The sequence below is a fragment of the Lacerta agilis genome, chromosome 15 (genome assembly GCF_009819535.1).
Source record: "Lacerta agilis isolate rLacAgi1 chromosome 15, rLacAgi1.pri, whole genome shotgun sequence".
Classification (NCBI taxonomy): Eukaryota; Metazoa; Chordata; class Lepidosauria; order Squamata; family Lacertidae; genus Lacerta; species Lacerta agilis.
The window spans coordinates 40,348,724-40,366,411 of record NC_046326.1 but is presented as its reverse complement, the minus strand read 5'-3'; the positions used below and the strand labels follow the sequence as shown (position 1 = coordinate 40,366,411).

The 17,688-nt window shown below is 50.0% G+C and overlaps 1 protein-coding gene across 1 annotated transcript in view; it reads left to right on the top strand.

The window, feature by feature from the left end:
• Positions 1-17,688, top strand: part of VPS53 (VPS53 subunit of GARP complex) — a 36,350-nt gene extending 18,662 nt beyond the window's left edge. The window contains exons 12-22 of the mRNA XM_033171711.1: positions 306-407; positions 1,495-1,589; positions 2,052-2,294; positions 4,224-4,371; positions 4,848-4,930; positions 7,559-7,637; positions 8,516-8,664; positions 12,065-12,134; positions 13,010-13,147; positions 15,728-15,832; positions 16,125-17,688. Coding sequence (XP_033027602.1) covers positions 306-407; positions 1,495-1,589; positions 2,052-2,294; positions 4,224-4,371; positions 4,848-4,930; positions 7,559-7,637; positions 8,516-8,664; positions 12,065-12,134; positions 13,010-13,147; positions 15,728-15,832; positions 16,125-16,295 — 1,383 coding nt within the window. The 3' untranslated portion in view covers positions 16,296-17,688. The remainder of the gene's footprint in view (positions 1-305; positions 408-1,494; positions 1,590-2,051; positions 2,295-4,223; positions 4,372-4,847; positions 4,931-7,558; positions 7,638-8,515; positions 8,665-12,064; positions 12,135-13,009; positions 13,148-15,727; positions 15,833-16,124) is intronic.

Here is a 17,688-nt window from a genome sequence, read left to right as displayed (position 1 = left end):
GACATCTGGTGGGAGGGTGTTCCACAGGGCAGGCGCCACCACCGAGAAGGCCCTCTGCCTGGTTCCCTGCAACCTCGCTTCTCGCAGGGAGGGAACCGCCAGAAGGCCCTCCTTGGAGCTGGACCTCAGTGTCCGGGCTGAGCGACGAGGGTGGAGATGCTCCTTCAGGTATACTGGGCCGAGGCCATATGCAAGGGTCCAAGTGTTACTAGCGAAGCAGGAACAGCTCTCCACCGCCCGCTTTCTCCCCGCCCTGCCTAATTTCCTTCTCCTTTGTCGCTTCGCCCTTCCCTACCTCATCGCAGAAGAAGGCCGAGCCTCCGCCTCCCAACACCAACCCCTTCCTGGAAGACGAAACCGTCCTGGAGTCGGACGAAGCCATGTTAGAAAAGGCCGACATTGACAGAGTAAGTCTCTTAGCCTCTCGAGGCTTTCGTGGCTGCCGCCCATGTGTTGTCAATCCCTTCTTCCTGCCCAGAACGGCAGGGCACTTAATTCCCTCCTTTAAATAAAAATAAAAATGGAGGTTCTCAGATGGAGGAAGAATTGGTCCAAACAACTCCTTTCTGACCTGCAGGTCCCCAAGCTCCCCTGTGTGAGATTTTGCATTTGACTGCAGTCGGAAACACAGGAAGGTGCTTTGTGTTGCGTCAGAGCTTTGGGCCATAGAACGTCAGAAGGGAACCCAAGGGCCATCTAGCCCAGCCCCCTGTAATGCATCTAGCTCAGTGTTGTCTGCTCTGGCTGGCAGTAGCTACCTGAGACCTTCTTCATGCAGAGCAGAAGCTCTTGTCTTGCCTCTGAGCTTGCAGCCCTTCTCCTAAAAACACACTAAGCTTCTAGTCCTCATGGTTTAAGAGTTCACAGAGGTTCAGAGAAAAATGATTCCCCATCCACCTTCTCTATGCCAAGTGTATTGCCTCACCCCCCCAACTATCATGTAGGGGGTTTTCCTCTTCCATTTGCTGTTTTATGTTTATGGAAGAGAGGATACTGACCTGGTGGAGGGGAGCATTGCAAATGAAAAAGGAGACGTTTTCCTGAGGGCTGAAGAATCTGAACTGATTACAGGTGGGTAGCCGTGTTGGTCTGCCATAGTCAAAACAAAATCGAAAATTCTTTCCAGTAGCACCTTAGAGACCAACTGAGTTTGTTCCTGGTATGAGCTTTCGTGTGCATGCACACTTCTTCAGATACACTGAAACAGAAGTCACCAGATCCTTAAATATAGTGAGGGAGTGGGGAGGGGTATTGCTCAGAAGGGTGGTGGGAATGGTTGATCAGCTGATAGGTGTGGAAAACCTGTTGACGACTCTTAATGGCTGTAATTAGTCTTGCAGGGAAAGGCAAGGGTGAGATGGCTAAAGATAGCTTTGTTATGTATAATGAGATAAGAATCAGTTGGTCTCTAAGGTGCTACTGGAAAGAATTTTCGAATCTGAACGACAGTCAAAATTTCTCTCTTTAAAAGTTCCTCCCAACTTTGTTTTCCAGCCCAAAAAGCCGAAAGTTCCAGACAATCCTTTTCATGGCATCGTCTCCAAGTGCTTTGAGCCCCATCTCTACGTCTACATTGAATCCCAGGACAAGTGAGTAATGGATGTTTTTGGAAGGAAGGGAAAAGACAAGAAATAAGAATGTATTGATGCTCTTTTCCCACCCTCACCCAAACTTTGGGGCCTGATCCATTGGGAACATCCCTTTTATGTTAGCACTGGTACGGGGCAGTGCCAGTGAGCAACTCCCTTTTTAATTTCTGCAAGTCTCGTGTGGGAACAGACCCCTTTGTCCAGACCTTCAGGACGACAGAAGGGCCACAGATTTGCTCAGCCCTGAGAATCTCGGTTTTTGCTTTAAAAGTCAAGTTTCTAGTCCTCGTGGCCGGGACGGTAGGCTCGGGAGCACGTGCACAGCGTGGCTTGGTTTCGATGCCCTCTGGCAGATCTGCGCCTCGATGGGCAGAACCAGAATCAATGAGGCAACCAAAAACCAGTCTAAATCCTTTTGCCTGACCGCCTGCATGTTTGTCTTCGCTTCTCTTCTGCCTCCAGAAACCTCAGCGAGCTGATTGACCGCTTCGTGGGGGATTTCAAAGCCCAGGGGCCCCCCAAGCCGAACGTGGACGAGGGCGGGGCTGTCCTGCCCAGCTGTGCCGACCTCTTTGTGTACTACAAGAAATGCATGGTGCAGTGTTCCCAGCTGAGCACCGGGGAGCCCATGATCGCCCTAACAACCATCTTCCAGAAATACCTCCGGGAATACGCCTGGAAGATCCTCTCGGGAAATCTGCCCAAGTGAGGTTTTAGGACCGTCAGATGACATTTTAAAAAAAATGTTAGCACTTTAGAGGAATTCCCCCCCCCCCCAATAACAAGAAGTGAAACTATCAGTAACAGCGTAATAAAACCAACGTCAAGGGGAGAGCGATGTCTACTGCCAAAGCGAAGCAAAGTCAACACACTAGTCCTCAAGAATACAAAGGTTGTAGCTAACTAAATTCTGCTTGGGGGAGACCCACTGAGATTAATGGATCTTATTTAGTCGTGGCATTTCAGTGGGTCTAGAACAGGGGTGCCCAAACTTTTTTTTTTTTCAAAGAGGGCCAGATTTGATGAAGTGAACATGCGTGGGGGCCGACCAAGATGGGTGAGCTCTTTTTAGGATTGAAGTTTACTCCACCCCAAAGTGGTTGAGCTTTTTTCAGGATTTAGCCCCAGGACATGTGCTGCCACAGGGACCGGATTAAATCAACCGGCGGGCTGCATTAGGCATACCTGGTCTAGACTCTCGTTGGAAGCAACCCATGAGAAACAGCCTTAGAATGTCGGCCTATCTGGCTTTGACTACACGGGCTGACAGCAGCTCTCCAGGGTAGCAAACAGGAGGTCTTACCCCAGCCCGCCCTGGAGATGCCAGGGATCGAACCTGGGACCCTCTGCTTGCAAAGCAGGTGCTCTCAATCACTGAGCTACGCTCAAGCACAGAGTATTGCAGAGCATGGGTTGGGAACCTCTGGCCAAACGTGGTCCTCCAAGCAACTCTGCCTGACACTCCGCCCTCTCCCTAGGTGACACCCCTCACCAGCCCTACTCCTCACTCTTGCCCAGTGCTTATGCCTGGCTGGAAGGTGTCTAACTGTGGAAATGTCCAGATGGAGAGGTGTTTGTGTGTGTGTGTTGGTGTAGAAATCACTGGCTCTTTTGTGGCTGGGTTGTTGGTGAAAAGATCAGAGGTGACCCTGTGGATCCGCCCATTTTGCCTCTGGCCCCGCCACTAGTCGAATGTGCCCGCCCCTTCCCCAAAGATTGTCCACAAAAGAATGTGGAATCCAGCCCATTGCACCCTTGAATGTAATTATTCTTGGTCTGCAGAAAAAGAGACTTCATGGTAAGGAGATGGAGAAAGACAATGGTTTGGTCCCCGTTATTTGCACCCCTTGATTATAACAATGTGAACTATCCCAGGGAATGCAGGATAATGCAGTATTGTACAGCGGTACCCTGGGTTACGCACACCCCGTGTTGCGGACGTTCGAGTTGCGAACGCCCGCAACCCCGGATGCGCAGAAGAGTTCTGCACACTTTGCGCATGCGCAGAAGCGCTCAAATTGTGCTTCTTTCGGGGTTTTTTGTTTCTTTCCGTGCGTTCGTGATACACACGCACGCGTTACGTACCGCGACCCGGAACAGATCGCGTACGTAACCTGGGGTACCACTGTATATACCGTATTTTTCTGTGTATAAGACAATGCTTTTTGCTTAAAAAAATAGGCAAAAGTTGGGTGTCTTATACACAGTTAGTGAATTTGGGGGAGGGCGTCGATTAATGGCAGCAGCAAGCAGGAGATTGGCGGCGGCGATTGGGCAGGTGATTGGTGGCTGCGGCAAGGCCTGCTGGCGATTGGCTGTGGCTAATTTTATTAAATTTTATTAATTTTGGGTTAAAAAAAATAGGGGTTGTGTTATACATGGGGGCATCTTATACACGGAAAAGTGCGTATTTTTATTTTACTAATCGCCTCCTACCCAACCTGCGCAAGAAAAACAAAAGAAGAAATTAAAAACCCACCAGAAACAGCAGGTGCATTTAAAGCAACGCGTTTAAAATAATTTTAAACGAAACAGGCCTTCACAGCTGGCGCACCGCCTGGCTGCTTTTGGGGCTGTCAAACCCCCCCCCCCCGCAATTTGTGTTTAATTGCCGGGTTGTTTCCCCCCTCGCAGGACGACCAGCAGCAGTGGCGGGCTGACTATCAGCAGCTTGCTGAAGGAGAAAGAGGGCTCGGAGGTGGCCAAATTCACCTTGGAAGAGCTCTGCTTGATCTGCAGCATCCTGAGCACGGCCGAGTACTGCTTGGCAACCACCCAACAGGTAAAGCCTGCAGGCGGTTGGGGGGCCAGGGAGCGCTGGGGAATCCTGCAGGGATGCGATCTTCGGCCAAAAATAACATTGTTGCCCGGTCCTACCTTAAAACGAAACCCAAGTTACTAGTCCTTATGAGCTTAGAGGCTGGGAGTATTGTTGGGAGATGGATTTCAACAACAACTGCACAGGTTCTCTCCTCCCACTTGCTCACGAGGAAGCATAGCACATCTGAAAACACCCTGCCATTCCTGACAGAATTCTAGAAATGTGGGAGCAGGGGGTCCCCAGTTATTAGGGGTGTGGGATGTACATATCCGTCTCTGGGTGCCTCACACGGGCTGTTTTTAATTTTCTACTTAAGGCAGAGAGCAGTAGGCACGGTTAAGCGGGCGGTTAGTCAAAAGACTTGACGTTTTGGGATCAGCCGAACTTTCGCGGAGAAAGCCCCTCTCTCTGTCTCACACCCCAAACTTCCTCAACAGCTCGAAGAGAAGCTCAAAGAGAAAGTCGACGCCAGCCTGATGGAGCGGATCAATCTGATGGGGGAGATGGATACCTTTAGCATGTACGTACGATGCCGCTGGCGGCCTCCCCCCCTCAAAATGTGCGGATGTACTGCTCATGGGGTCCTGGGCTGGCTGGGACTGCTGGGGAGTCATAGCCCAAAAACTCAGATTGCCAAAGACCTTTGCTTGTCTGGATGGAGGAGAGAGAGGTGTACATGTGCAGAAACTAGTCCACTGTCCAAAAGTTAAGATTTACACCCACTGCCCTGCCTACTTTTGCCGTTGGCTCCGCCCGCTGCTGACATGCGGCCCCCGGAAGGCTGCTCAGATGGGAACACGGCCCCCGGGCTGCAAACCGCTCCTGCATCAAGGCCTTTAAAGGTGAAAAGCCCTCTTTAAGTTGGCTTTCCCTTTTTTGCAGTTTCCCATTTTTTAAAAATGTCTGCCCGGCTCCTCCAGGGACCACAGTGGGGCCTACGAGCCCCCCCCCTCTCCCCGCCACTGCAGCCACCTTGGCAGCCACAGCTCCCCACGGCGCCTGTGTTTCTCAGGCCTTTTTTTCCTGACAGGCCTGTCAGCTGAGGTGATGTTTCCCTCAACACTCAAAAGGAAATTGAAGCAGACGAGAGCTGATATTTCCATTAACGGTGACTGTTTTTACGCGCCGTTAACAGTGGCGTGTGTGAGCCCTGACAGGCCGGGAGTTTAAGTCACGCCTTTTTCTTTCTTCCTCGAAATGTTACGAGGAGGTGGCGGAGCGAGTTCTTGTTTCGTGACGGGCGGCTTCTGCGTGTGCGTTGACGGCTCTGTCAGGAAGTTATTTTGGCCGTTCCTGAGGGAAGATCGACAGCTTTAATTTACTAAGAGTAGATTACGCCCGGGAAGGCGTAATTCGCTGTCTCCCAAATTTGGCAGCTGAGCGGAGCGCCGGGCTTGTTTCTCTAATAGAGCTGTTCAGCACAATTCAAATTGTGTTAACATTCGTTCCCCCCCCCCCTCCGTGTTGAACATCTTAGCCTCTCATTACATAGAAAATTGAATTGAATTTATTTTTACGGTCACAGACCAGCTCACTAAATCAACAATACAAAAGTAATACATTGAAATTTGCACAACAAATACCATACACGTATATACACGTATACGGCAGCATTTAAAATATACGGATTAGAATCGGGGCATTTAAAATATTGCCTAAAAATTGCCATTTAGGGTTCTGTTCATAGCGATAACACCGCTTGTTCTCTGAGCTTTATGGCTGCTACACAGTATTTCGCTACTTTCAGGGTAATCTCAGGGTCCCTGTCTTCTACAAGGCATTTAAGGCATAGGAATTCATTTAAAGGATTTTGTATAACTGGGGAAATAAAAACACAGCGTATGTCATTGTAAAAGCGGCAGCGTAATAAAACATGAGTAACAGATTCTACCTCCGGCAGGCCACAGGGGCAGAGTCGTTCCGCATATGGTTTACCTGCAAATCTTCCCTGCAGTAAGGCAGATGGTAATACATTAAATCTAGCAAGGGTAAACGCCCGTCTATATTTGGGTATTTGTAATTATTACATAGAAAGGTCTTCTCACTGACATGGTTGCAAATTGCTTTACTGGCTAAGGATGATGGGAGTTGTAGTCCAATGACATCTGGAGGTGGGGAAGGCCGGTGTAGTAGATAGAGTGCCAGACTGGGACGAGGGAGATGGGGGCTTGGATCCCCACTTGGGCATGAAGTTTGCCAATGAACGTTGGGCCAGTCACTGCCTCTCAGCCCAGCCTACCTGGCAGGGTTGTCGTGAGGATTTAAAACAGGGAGGAGATCGGTGTATCCCACCTCGAGCCCTTTGAAGGAAAACTCTGGTCCTCCTTTCGTACCGAAGGGAGCCCAAGGGCCAAAAAAGGTTAAAATAATGCCATTTAAAATGAAAAACACATTTAAAACAATATAAAACTCAAATGCGTTTAAAACATTTAGAACATCTGGAAGTCATGTAAAAGTAATGAGGAAGTAAAAAAATGCATACTGCTCAAAACACATTTGCACAACAGCACTTGCAATTCATGAAAGAGCTGCAGTTCCCAGAGCGGTTTAACCATCAGTCCATCTGCCCAGGGAACTCTGGGGATTGTGGCTCTGGGAGAGGGGAATGGGGGTGTCCCAACAGCTCTTACTAATCACCACAAACTACAACTCCCAGAATTCTTTGGAGGAAGAAGCCATGACTGTTTAAAGTGATATAAAACTGCTTTAAATGTACAGGGCAGATGCGGCCTAAATGTAGAAAAGTAGGGTGTCAGGGCGCTTCCCCCTGAACTTGCTAGTTTTCTGCAGGCAGGGAATTTTAAAGAAGATTTTGCCTGGAGGCCATCCTGAATCCCTCCCTTTTCCAGCCTCAGACGGCACAGCCCTGAAAGGTTGCGTCTCTGGAACAGATTGTGCAAGCAGAGAAATTCATTGATCTCCCCCTTGACCCTGAGCTCACCCAGCTGGCCTTTGCCTCAGTCGTTTCATCTCGCCTTTATTATTTTCCAAGTGTCTCTGTATAATTAAAAAAAAGGAAATTCAGAAAGTTGTCAGGTGAGCGAGTAACAACAACCTTCTAGGGCATCATCACAGCTAGCAGGGGCCTTCTTTGTGTTGGCTCCCACACCAGTAAATGTAAAATGAGACCACCTTGTTCCCTTGACAGAGTGATTTCTAACAGCATCCAGCTTCTGGTGCAGGACTTGGACGCTGCCTGTGACCCAGCTCTCTCGGCAATGAGCAAGGTAGGAGTCTCAAGCTTTTAAAAGCTAAAGTTGGAAGGGATCCTTGAGGACATGTATTCCAACCCCGAGAAGCTTACCAAACTATCCAGAGTGCTGCAAAACAAATTTTGAAGATGTATACGAAATGTGAGAATACAACAGCGATGCGGGAACCTCAGCTCAGGGGGTCCAAATGTGGTCCTTGGGACTCTCTGCAGGCCACGCCCCCTCTCTGAAGGCCACGCCCCTTGCCAGCCCTGCTTTGCACCTTCCTTGAGTGTTTTGGTCTGGCTGGAAATGTGCCTCTTTGCTTCTCTGGATGGAGGCGGAAGAGGTATGAGCAAGTGTGCATAGAAGCTCACCTACTGCACAAAGGCAAAAATTGGCATTGGTTGCCCCGCCCACTCTTGGCTCTGGCCCCGCCCACTGCTGGCACACGGCCCCCAGGAAGTTGTCCAGAAGGGAATGCGGCCCTCAGACTCAAAAAGGTTTCCCACCCCCAGCTTTATACAAAAACCAAGCTATGTTAGGGGGTCAGCTGCTGCTGGTAGCGCAAACTGAAAGCTAAAAAGTTGAGGCTTTAATCCCAGGGGTCAAATAAATCCCCGCCGAACCCAAATTTGATCTTTTGACCCACTCCGTCTCCCGCCACCATTGCACCCGGCAGCCTTAAACTACCTAACAGGACCGTTGTGAGCATACGAACGGGGTAGGAGGCAGAGAATCACGTATGAGATTTCTAAACGCCTTGGAGGAATGACAGGATTAATTAAAATAAACACACAGGGACGAAAATATTGGGCAGCATCACTGTCGGCGTCTCTGGTTTGTGTTGCATTCAGGCTTCGAAAGCTGGGTTTCGTTCCGCTGCTACATAAAAACCTTCCGTCTCCTTGCAGATGCAGTGGCAGAACGTGGAACACGTGGGCGACCAGAGCCCGTATGTGACGTCCGTCATCTTGCACATCAAGCAGAACGTCCCCATCATCCGGGACAACCTGGCCTCCACCCGCAAGTACTTCACGCAGTTCTGCATCAAGTTCGCCAAGTGAGTTCCTCCTGCTGCTCTGCTTGCATGGCCTTCTGGGAAGCTCCCGGGGTGGGGGTTCGCCCTCCCCCAGGACTCTCTTGCCGGGCCACGCTCCCTCACCGGCCCCGCTCCACACCCCAGCTGGTTTTCGCCACCCATGAACTCTGGCAATGCCTCTCGCTTGACCGGATGTTGGGCAGAGAGGGTTGTGTGTGAGTGTGCCCACTGCTCAGAGCTGGAATTTGCATCCATTGCCCCGCCCACTTTTGCTCCTTGCCCCGCCCACCGCCGACAAGATTCCCCAGCCATGTGCTGAAACAGCTTCGTCTTCTTTTAATAAATCCTTTTTATTAAGTTCTACATTTCAAATTTTAATTCAAACGCTGAATTCAAACATCATCATCATTTAAGATTCCCTGAATCCTTTGACTCTCCTCCACCCTTCCGTTCTTACCATTTCCAGTCTTTTTCCCTATTTTACTTAAATAATCCATTTTCACCTTAGTTTTTATTACATTATGTTACTCAAATCCTGCCAAAGTTTTTAGTTGTTTACAGTGTTCTCTTAAATACATTGCAAATTTCCCCCCTTAAAGTTACTCTCTTCCTGGTTTCTGATTTTCCCAGTCAGTTTCACCATTTTGGCATAGTCCATTATCTCCATCATCCATTTGTCTCTGGTCGGGACTTTATCTTCTTTCCATCTCTGGGCCGGTAGTATCCGCGCTGCTGTTGTCGCGTACATAAATAATTGTTTCTGCTCCTTTGGTATCTCTGCACCTAAAATTCCTAGTAAAAAAGCCTCTGGTTTCCCCCCCACAAACGTTATTTTAAACAATTTTTCCAACTCATTGTATATCATTTCCCCGAATGCTTTTGTTATCTTGCATGCCCACCACACATGGCAGAAAGTACCTGTGCTGAAACTTCTCAGGCTGCAATCCTTCTCCTACTTAGGAGGAAACCCCATGGAGCAGAACTTTACTTCTGAACTGAAAAGGAGATTGTTGTGCCATGATAGTGTGTAGCCTTGAAACCCTGATGCGGTTTGACATGGGGACAAGCCCACACCAAAGGGGTGGTTGTATTCTTAGGCAGAGGATGGCTGAACAAGCCATCCCGTCCCCCCCGAGGCCACCCCAGAGGAGAAATGGAAGAACAATGATTACATACGCATACATACATAACAAAAACAAAATAAAATAAAAAATTCCTTCCAGTAGCACCTTAGAGACCAACTAAGTTTGTTCTTGGTATGAGCTTTCGTGTGCATGCACACTTCTTCAGATACATAACAAAAATAGGCATAAACGAACAAAACATCAAAAAGTACGCAGCCAAATTAAAATAATTTCCACGTAAGTCGTAAGACCATCTAAAGTAAAGGTACAGAAAAATTAGAATCACTAACGGAAACAAACGCCCAAACAGTACCCCAGTCCAAGAGTCTGTTCGGCAGCCTCCGCTTTTGCAGCTGGAGTCAGTCCGGCCCCGCCTTCCCAGCCCAGGTGGAAAATACCTGCAAGACAGGGAGCAGGTCTCCCAGGACTCACAGCCCAGATGGGCTTGGTGGCATCAGCTGGTTAAGTTTCAGGAAGCAGAGAGGAACCAGTTCTCCAAATGGAGAGAAGTAGAAAGTGGGGACCTCCAATCCATGGATTGATTCGGGAAATAAAAGTCGCAGGCCGCGCGATTTTTCCTTGCCTTGTGAAAAGGCAGCCATTACTGTTCCCCCTCAACACCTGATACAGCTAAGGTAGACTTCTTTTGAGCAGAGATGTTCCATTCAGTTGCTGTCTGGCTCCATGTGTTTCTCTGAAGCTTCCCCCCCTTTAAACCCCTCCTTTCATTTTGTTGTCTTTGTCGAGAAAAAGACACAGGCAGATCTCTCGGGCTGCTTTGCACCAACGCTTTAGGGTTCTCGGTGTCCCTTTCCCCCCTCTCTGGGAGCGTTTTGTTTCACCTTCAGGGGCCTTCTCCTGATAAATCATCAGACGTTGGCGGGCTTTCTAAAATGCTGCCTCTGCGAAAAATTTACGGTGCTTCGGGCTCCAACAGAAACTGTGCCTGAGGTTTTTATAGTACCGCTTAGCGGGGCGATAAATCCATTTATATATTAAACACACAGACTTCTGCCATTTTTGCTGGGCAGGCTTTTAATAGCTTGGCTCTGCTTGCCTGGCTCTTTTTAATTTAAAATATTTTTTTTAAAGACTTCACTGATTAGCCCACATCATGGAAGGAAGCTCTGCCCGATTCTTGCATCTGGAACGAGTTTGGATGGAGAGGGGAAGGGAACGTTACTTTGAACGACGCTGCGAGGGTGTCTCCTTTGCCCCAGCGGCTGTGGGCTGAAAGACCTAGAGATCAGCTTCTTGGGAATAGAACTCCCCCCCCCTTTTCCGGTCACTTTTATTCAATTTTAAAAGCTGCTAGTCCTCATGGCCGCAGGAGTATGCTTAAAAATGTGCAGGCAGTGCCTGGTTGGAATCCCATGGTGCCTCTGGAACATGGGTAGCTTCCTTAAAACCAAGTCAGACCATTGGCATCCATCTAGCTCAGCTCTGTCTACACTGACTGGCAGCAGCAGGTCTGCAGGGTTTCAGGCAGCAGGTATTTCCAAGCCTTATCTGAAGATACTGGGGATCGAAGCTGAGACCCTCTGCATGTGGAAAAAAACAGAAAAGCCTGGGTCAAAGGGGGTCTATCTAGCCCAGCATCCTGCTCTCACAGTGCCCCCCCCCAAGATGCCCTGATGGTAGTTCCATTGTTTAACTGTGTGCTGTGCGAAGAAGGACTTCATTTTATCTCCCCAGAATCTCCCCAACATTCAGCTTCACTGCATATTAAGTGAGAAGGAGGAAAACTTCCTCCATGGCATGCATGGTTTTATAAGATTCTATCATGTTGCCTCTTGTCTGCCGTTCTCAGCAGTGGCGCCCGCCCTGTGGAACGCCCTCCCTTCAGATGTCAAAGAATTAAAACAGCTACCTGACTTTTAGAAGGCATTCTGAAGGCAGCCCTGTTTGGGGAAGTTTTTAATGTTTGATGTTTTATTGTGTTTTTAATATTCTGTTGGGAGCTGCCCAAAGTGGCTGGGGAAACCCGGCCAGATGGGCGGGGTATAAATAATAATTTAGTATAATATTATTTTTTCTCCCAAATGCCGCAACCTTTCCTCATTCATAGGGGAGTCGATCCATCCCTCCCCTTGATCTTTTTGTTTGTTTGTTTGTTTCGTTTGCATTTTTGTTCTTTAAAAAAACAACTGTTTCTTTCCCTTTCATTTTCTTTGTTAAATTGTTAAAAAGGAGGGTAGGGGGAATTACTCTTGTGTTTTTTTTTATTTTACTCAAGCGGGGGGGGGGGATAAAATGTGGAGTGTGCCGTGTTGATTTCTTCAATTCCTTCCCCGCAGCTCCTTCATCCCCAAATTTATCAACCACCTCTTTAAGTGCAAGCCGATCAGCATGGTGGGGGCAGAACAGGTGAGAATTGAGGACTGAAAGGGATCAGGTGAGGCAGGGGGCCTGTAGGCGGAGCAGTGTGGAGAAGGGAGAACATTGCATTTTGAATTTTTAACCATTTTAAAAATATCAATATTGCATTGGGGTGGCTAACGTACCACGGTTTGGAAGGTGTGAAGAAGCAAATCCCATGTTGGCTGCAGAATGTATCTCTGAACGGCATTTTCCTTCGTCCTGCAAAAAGAAGCCCCAGCAGAGGCAAGCCAGCGAGGCAGCCACTCTGAGCTGCCGTTGAAGATCCTGGGCAAGAGGCCGAGAGGAAACTGGAAGCTTCCATTTCCGCCCTTAAATAAACCACAGTTCCTAGTGATTTCCGAACTTGGGGAACTGTGGTTTGTTTAAACTTGAGTGAGTTTTAGTGCCTGGGTTGTGCATGGCCGTTCTTAGTTGGTGGAGCGATTTGTCTGGTTAATTCCGATAACGAACGAGACTCTGGCATGCTAACTAGTTATGCGACCCCCGAGCGGTCGGCGTCCAACTTCTTAGAGGGACAAGTGGCGTTCAGCCACCCGAGATTGAGCAACAATAGAGCTTAAGCAAGCCGCAGTTCCCTGAGTTTTTATTTCTTAGCCTATGCCAGAAGAAGAATGTTTTAGTGCAGGGTAGCCAACGTGATCTCTTCCAAACATTGCTGATCTGCAACTTCTATCGTCTCTGAGCATTGGCTGTTCTGGTTGGGGGTGATGGGATTTGGGGTGTTGGAAAGTGCTATGATTTCATTCCCTGCCCTCTGGAATAGCCACATCTCCTGTGTGGAGCTTTCCCACTGGGCAACATGAATCAGGGGGCTCCCTTGACTGACCGAAGCTTAACCCCCTCCTTTAAATCTGACGCAGCTGCTTTTGGACACTCATTCTCTGAAGATGGTTCTTCTGGACCTGCCGTCTATCGGGTCCCAGGTGGTGAGGAAGGCCCCCGCCAGCTACACCAAGATTGTGGTGAAAGGCATGACCCGTGCCGAAATGATTCTTAAGGTAACTTCGGGGCTCTTTCTTGCTTTCTTTCTCTTACCTGACTCCCTGCTGCCCTTGTGCAAAACTCTCCTGTCTCCTATCCTACGCACCCACCGTCAATTGTCAGCCCTTTTAGTTGCCTATCGGAAGGGGCGGCGTTGTCACGGGAGCCTGCCGGCCCGTAATCTCACGGTTCAAAGAGGGAGTTAGCTCTTTATTATCAGAAACGCAATCGCCACAGACTTGGTTGAGTGCGGCTCATTCCCGGTGGTCTTCCTCCAGGAAAAGCTGTTGCCGAAAGTCCTCGTCTCCTCACAGCCGTCTTAAGTTCCTTCCTCTCCAGTGCGTTTTCCAAGCAATTGGGAGACGGTGCCTGTGTGCAGCCAACCTCTCCTTCACCCTTTTCATGCCTCTTCTGGTTCTGGGAGACAGGGCGGGAGGGGACCTAGCCACAGCGGGAGGGGGTGACACCTGTGACTCTTCACCAGCCTGACTCGTCTCTGCATTTTGGCCTCCATCCTCCCTCTCTCCTGCTTCCAAATCTGCTTCTTGACTTCTCTCTGCCACTGACTCTCCCAGCTCACTAAGCCCTGTTACCTCTTCCCAGTCTGCTCCCTCTTCCCCCCACCCTTGAGTACGCAGTATTGAGCTTAATTGGACAACAAGCCCGTACGTTGTAACCGATGATGGTAACTCGGAGGTAGAACACCTTCCTTCCATGAAGAAGGTCCCAAGTTCGATTCACGGCATCCCCAGTTGAAAGAGGATTACGTAGGGTAGGCAGGACTTTGCCCAGAGAGCGTACTGCCAGTCAGAGCAGTAAACTACTGGCCTAGGTGGGAGAAATGGCACGGCCTGTTCTGAGACGGAACGCTGGAATGCAAGTGGCTTTTAATAAGTAAATATCCTAGCCTGCCTGCCTCAGATGCTTGGCGCGTGTGTCATTTGGGGGGGGGGGGTGTCTCACTGACACCTCACAAACAGAGATCTCCCCCCCACACACACACACCCAATGCCTGGCCCCGATTGCTGGTGGTTTGATGAATCATTTCTCCTTTGCTTCTGTGGGTCTTGCCCTTCCCACACCTCTTAGTAGTAGCAGTGATATATATACATATAAGGCAAAACAAAACCCCACCAGCCTTGTTCTGATTTCTTCTGTGGATTCTCTTCCTCGCTCCCTCGACCCATCATGTTTTCTGGTTGCTTGGCTTTCGTAGATAACCACAATAACTTCCCACAAGACTAATATATATATGTATATATATATCTCGTTCCCCGAATGTTGTCCCAGAGCTATGGAGGGGAGGTTTTGTGCTTCCCTCGGGGTGGCATTCCTCCGGCGTTCCGGATGAGATCATCGCAGAGGGCTGCCAGCGGTTGCTCCTGCGTCGCCACGTGTGCCTGTGGGGCTGCGATTCTTTCAGGGCGGGGGTAGCCTTGTCACTAGAAGCATCCGTTTGCTCTGAGTGGCACAGGCTTCTTAGATTCTTTATTGCATTTATATCCCACGCCGCTCCTCATTTAATCCCCATTCAGTATGGAGGAATGATGGTGGGAATGAATTAAACGGCTTTGGCCCTACATGCCTGAAGGAGCGTCTCCACCCCCCATCGTTCAGCCCGGACACCGAGGTCCGCCTCCGAGGGCCTTCTGGCGGTTCCCTCGCTGTGAGAAACGAAGGGACAGGGAACCAGGCACAGGGCCTTCTCGGTAGTGGCACCCGCCCTGTAGGCGGCTTTGAAAAAGGACTGGACCAATACATGGAGGAGGGGAGGGCTGTTGATGGCTCCAAGCCAGGGTGGCTCTGCTCTGCCTCCACAGCCGGAGGCAGCAAAGGCACAGAAGGGGAGGGGGCTCTTGAGCTTGGGTGCTGCTTGTGGGCTTCACACTGTGGCACATGGTTGGCCACTGTGAGCCCAGCATGCTGGATTAGATGGGCCACCGGCTTGATCCAGCACAGCTCTTCTTAAGTTCCTAGGACAGGTTATTGGTCATCAGGGCTGGGTACTGCCTCTCTCTGAATGCCAGTCGTTCCAAAATGCTACGCACGGCAACATTTTGATGCCTAACTTACTTCGCCTTCCTTTAACGCGTTGACGTCCCTTGACTTGCTGTGGTTTTCCTACTCCCAAGTTGCCGTGGTCACAATAACTTTCTTGTGGGACCCTCTGGGAGCGCTGCTGAAGAGCAGCCTCTAAACGAACAGGTGGTCGGGCCGGTGTCGGTGTGGTCGTTAGGGCGCTGGGCTAGGACCCGCGAGACCCCGGTTCAAATCTCCCCCTCAGCCGTGAAGCTCTCTCTGTGAGGTCTTCTCTCAGCCTAACCCCACTCCCCAGGGCGGTTGGGAGGACAAAACGGAGGAGAAGGAGAGAAGCGAGACCGCCACTTTGAGGAAGAGAAACGTGATAAGTAACAATGAAATAAACCCTCACGGGTGGCTTGTGTGTCACCCCTCTGTGGGGTTCCTCAAGGTTTTAAGGGGGTTATCCTTAAAGTCGGAGGTGGCCATCCTGATCAGGCGGACGGGCCTTGACTCAGCCGCCCTCTGCACGGACGACCGTCCCTTCTGACCATTTGATTCTCCGCCTCTCCCTGCAGGTCGTGATGGCCCCCCACGAGCCTCCCGTGGTGTTTGTGGACAACTACATCAAACTCCTGGCCGACTGCAGCACAGACACTTTCCAGAAGATTCTGGACATGAAGGTAAGGGGAGCCCTGTGGGCTCCGCCAGCGCTGGTGGCCTCCACCCCCGATTCTAGGGTTTTGAGGCCGGCACTGCAGCTTCCCTGCAACTCCCGTTCATTTATAGAAGCCTACAGTTGGAAGGGACCCCAGAGGGTCATTTAGTCCGGCCCGCTGCAATGCAGGAATTTCAGGCCACACGGGAGACCGTCCCCATGGGCACTCTGGTGGGAAGGGGGCACGTTGACGCTCTCTTGGGCCGATTTATTTCTGCGTTAATTCGCCTGCACGTGTCGTTTCCCTCGTCCCGCAGGGTCTGAAGAGGAGTGAGCAGAGCAGCATGCTGGACTTGTTCCGCCAGAGGCTCCCGGCCCCTCCCTCCGGAGGCGACAGCGCCGGCTCCATCTCCCTGACGGCCCCCACGCCCGAGCAGGAATCCTCGCGCATCCGGAAGCTGGAGAAACTCATCAAGAAGAGGCTCTAGGGGGCTTCTTCTTCCCCTCCACGCCCTGCTCTCTCTTCCTCCAAGCCGTCAAGGTGGCTTCTTGCTCCTGCTGCTGAGACTGGGCCTCCCCTTCGCCCGCTCCTCTCCCCTGGTACTCCAGATTCAAATTCCTTGCCGCTCGCTTTTGGAAGATCCTTGGCACTAAGACTGTACCAGTTGAGAGAGTCGCACAAGGGGGCTCTTCTGCTATCCTGTGCCACTTCAGACTCCGGCGAGGAACGTCCCCTGAGCCACCTTCAAAAATATAAAGAAATCCCTCCCACATATTTCACTTTTTCATCGTCACATGCTTGCTTCGCTATGAATATGGGTTCTTTGTTTAGGGAGGAGGACATTCAAATGTGCAGTTCCTCCCCGCAGTCTGAAATGGTACAGGCCAGCAAGTCATCAACATGGGAGTCTCCTAATGGGATCGGTTCTGCGCTTTTTCCTCCATAGGCACCCCCTGAGCTTCTCCACCTGAGCTGCTTCATCTCCCTGCCATCGCCTTCCCTGTGTTCACTTCCATACAGCCCGCACAGCACAGCGGTCCTCAGTGAGGCTGGGTACTTGCTTTGTCCTCTGCTGTGGGAATGGCTGTTATGGTTCTGCACACGAATGCGCTTTTAATGTAAGAAGTCACGGAAGCCAGGTGCAGGGAATGTTGATGGTCCTAGAACCCGCAGGATTTAACGGGTCAAAGTTCCCCATTCACTCCCACCCATCCCCAGGTGACTTTCCTGCAGGGTCCCTTTAGTTGTGGCTCCTAAAAACACCCTGGCAGCTTGGTTTCAAAACAATATTTTGCATTGTTTTCCGGAGGCGGGGCTGAACTAAGGCCTTGGGGCCGCTAGCTGCCGACCCTCCTTGACTGGAGTCGGCTGCCGCCCTGCTGCTTAACTCGGTTGGCCCTTTGTCCCATTTGGCTTCTTCGTGGCGTGCGTAGTGTTGACTCTCGGTACGGATCCGCTTGCAAAAGGAAGCCTAATCAAGGCGGGTGTGGCTTCTCCCTCCCAGGCTATATGGATGTCCTTGCGTTAAGGGCAAACAAAACCCGGGCCATAAATTCCAAAGGTGATAAAGATCAGGAAGCTGAAAATATTCATAGCTGGGTTTGTCCACCCAACCCTGCCTTTGCAGATATGTAGACGAAAGTTTGACCGTTAAAATGGAGGTATATTTTTTTCCGGTTGGCAATTTTCGCCACTTTGGCATGAAGATTTTTAAAAACTTTGTTTTTTTATCATATTGATTTGAAACTACCCTCTTTCCTTATTTATCAGTCCTAGGTGATTTTGGATGGTTAGATTCCCTTTCAGTTGTATATTTTCTGTTCTGTATAGATCTCCTTTAAGTTGTATATTTTCTGTTAATAAAGAGGATTGTTCTGTGA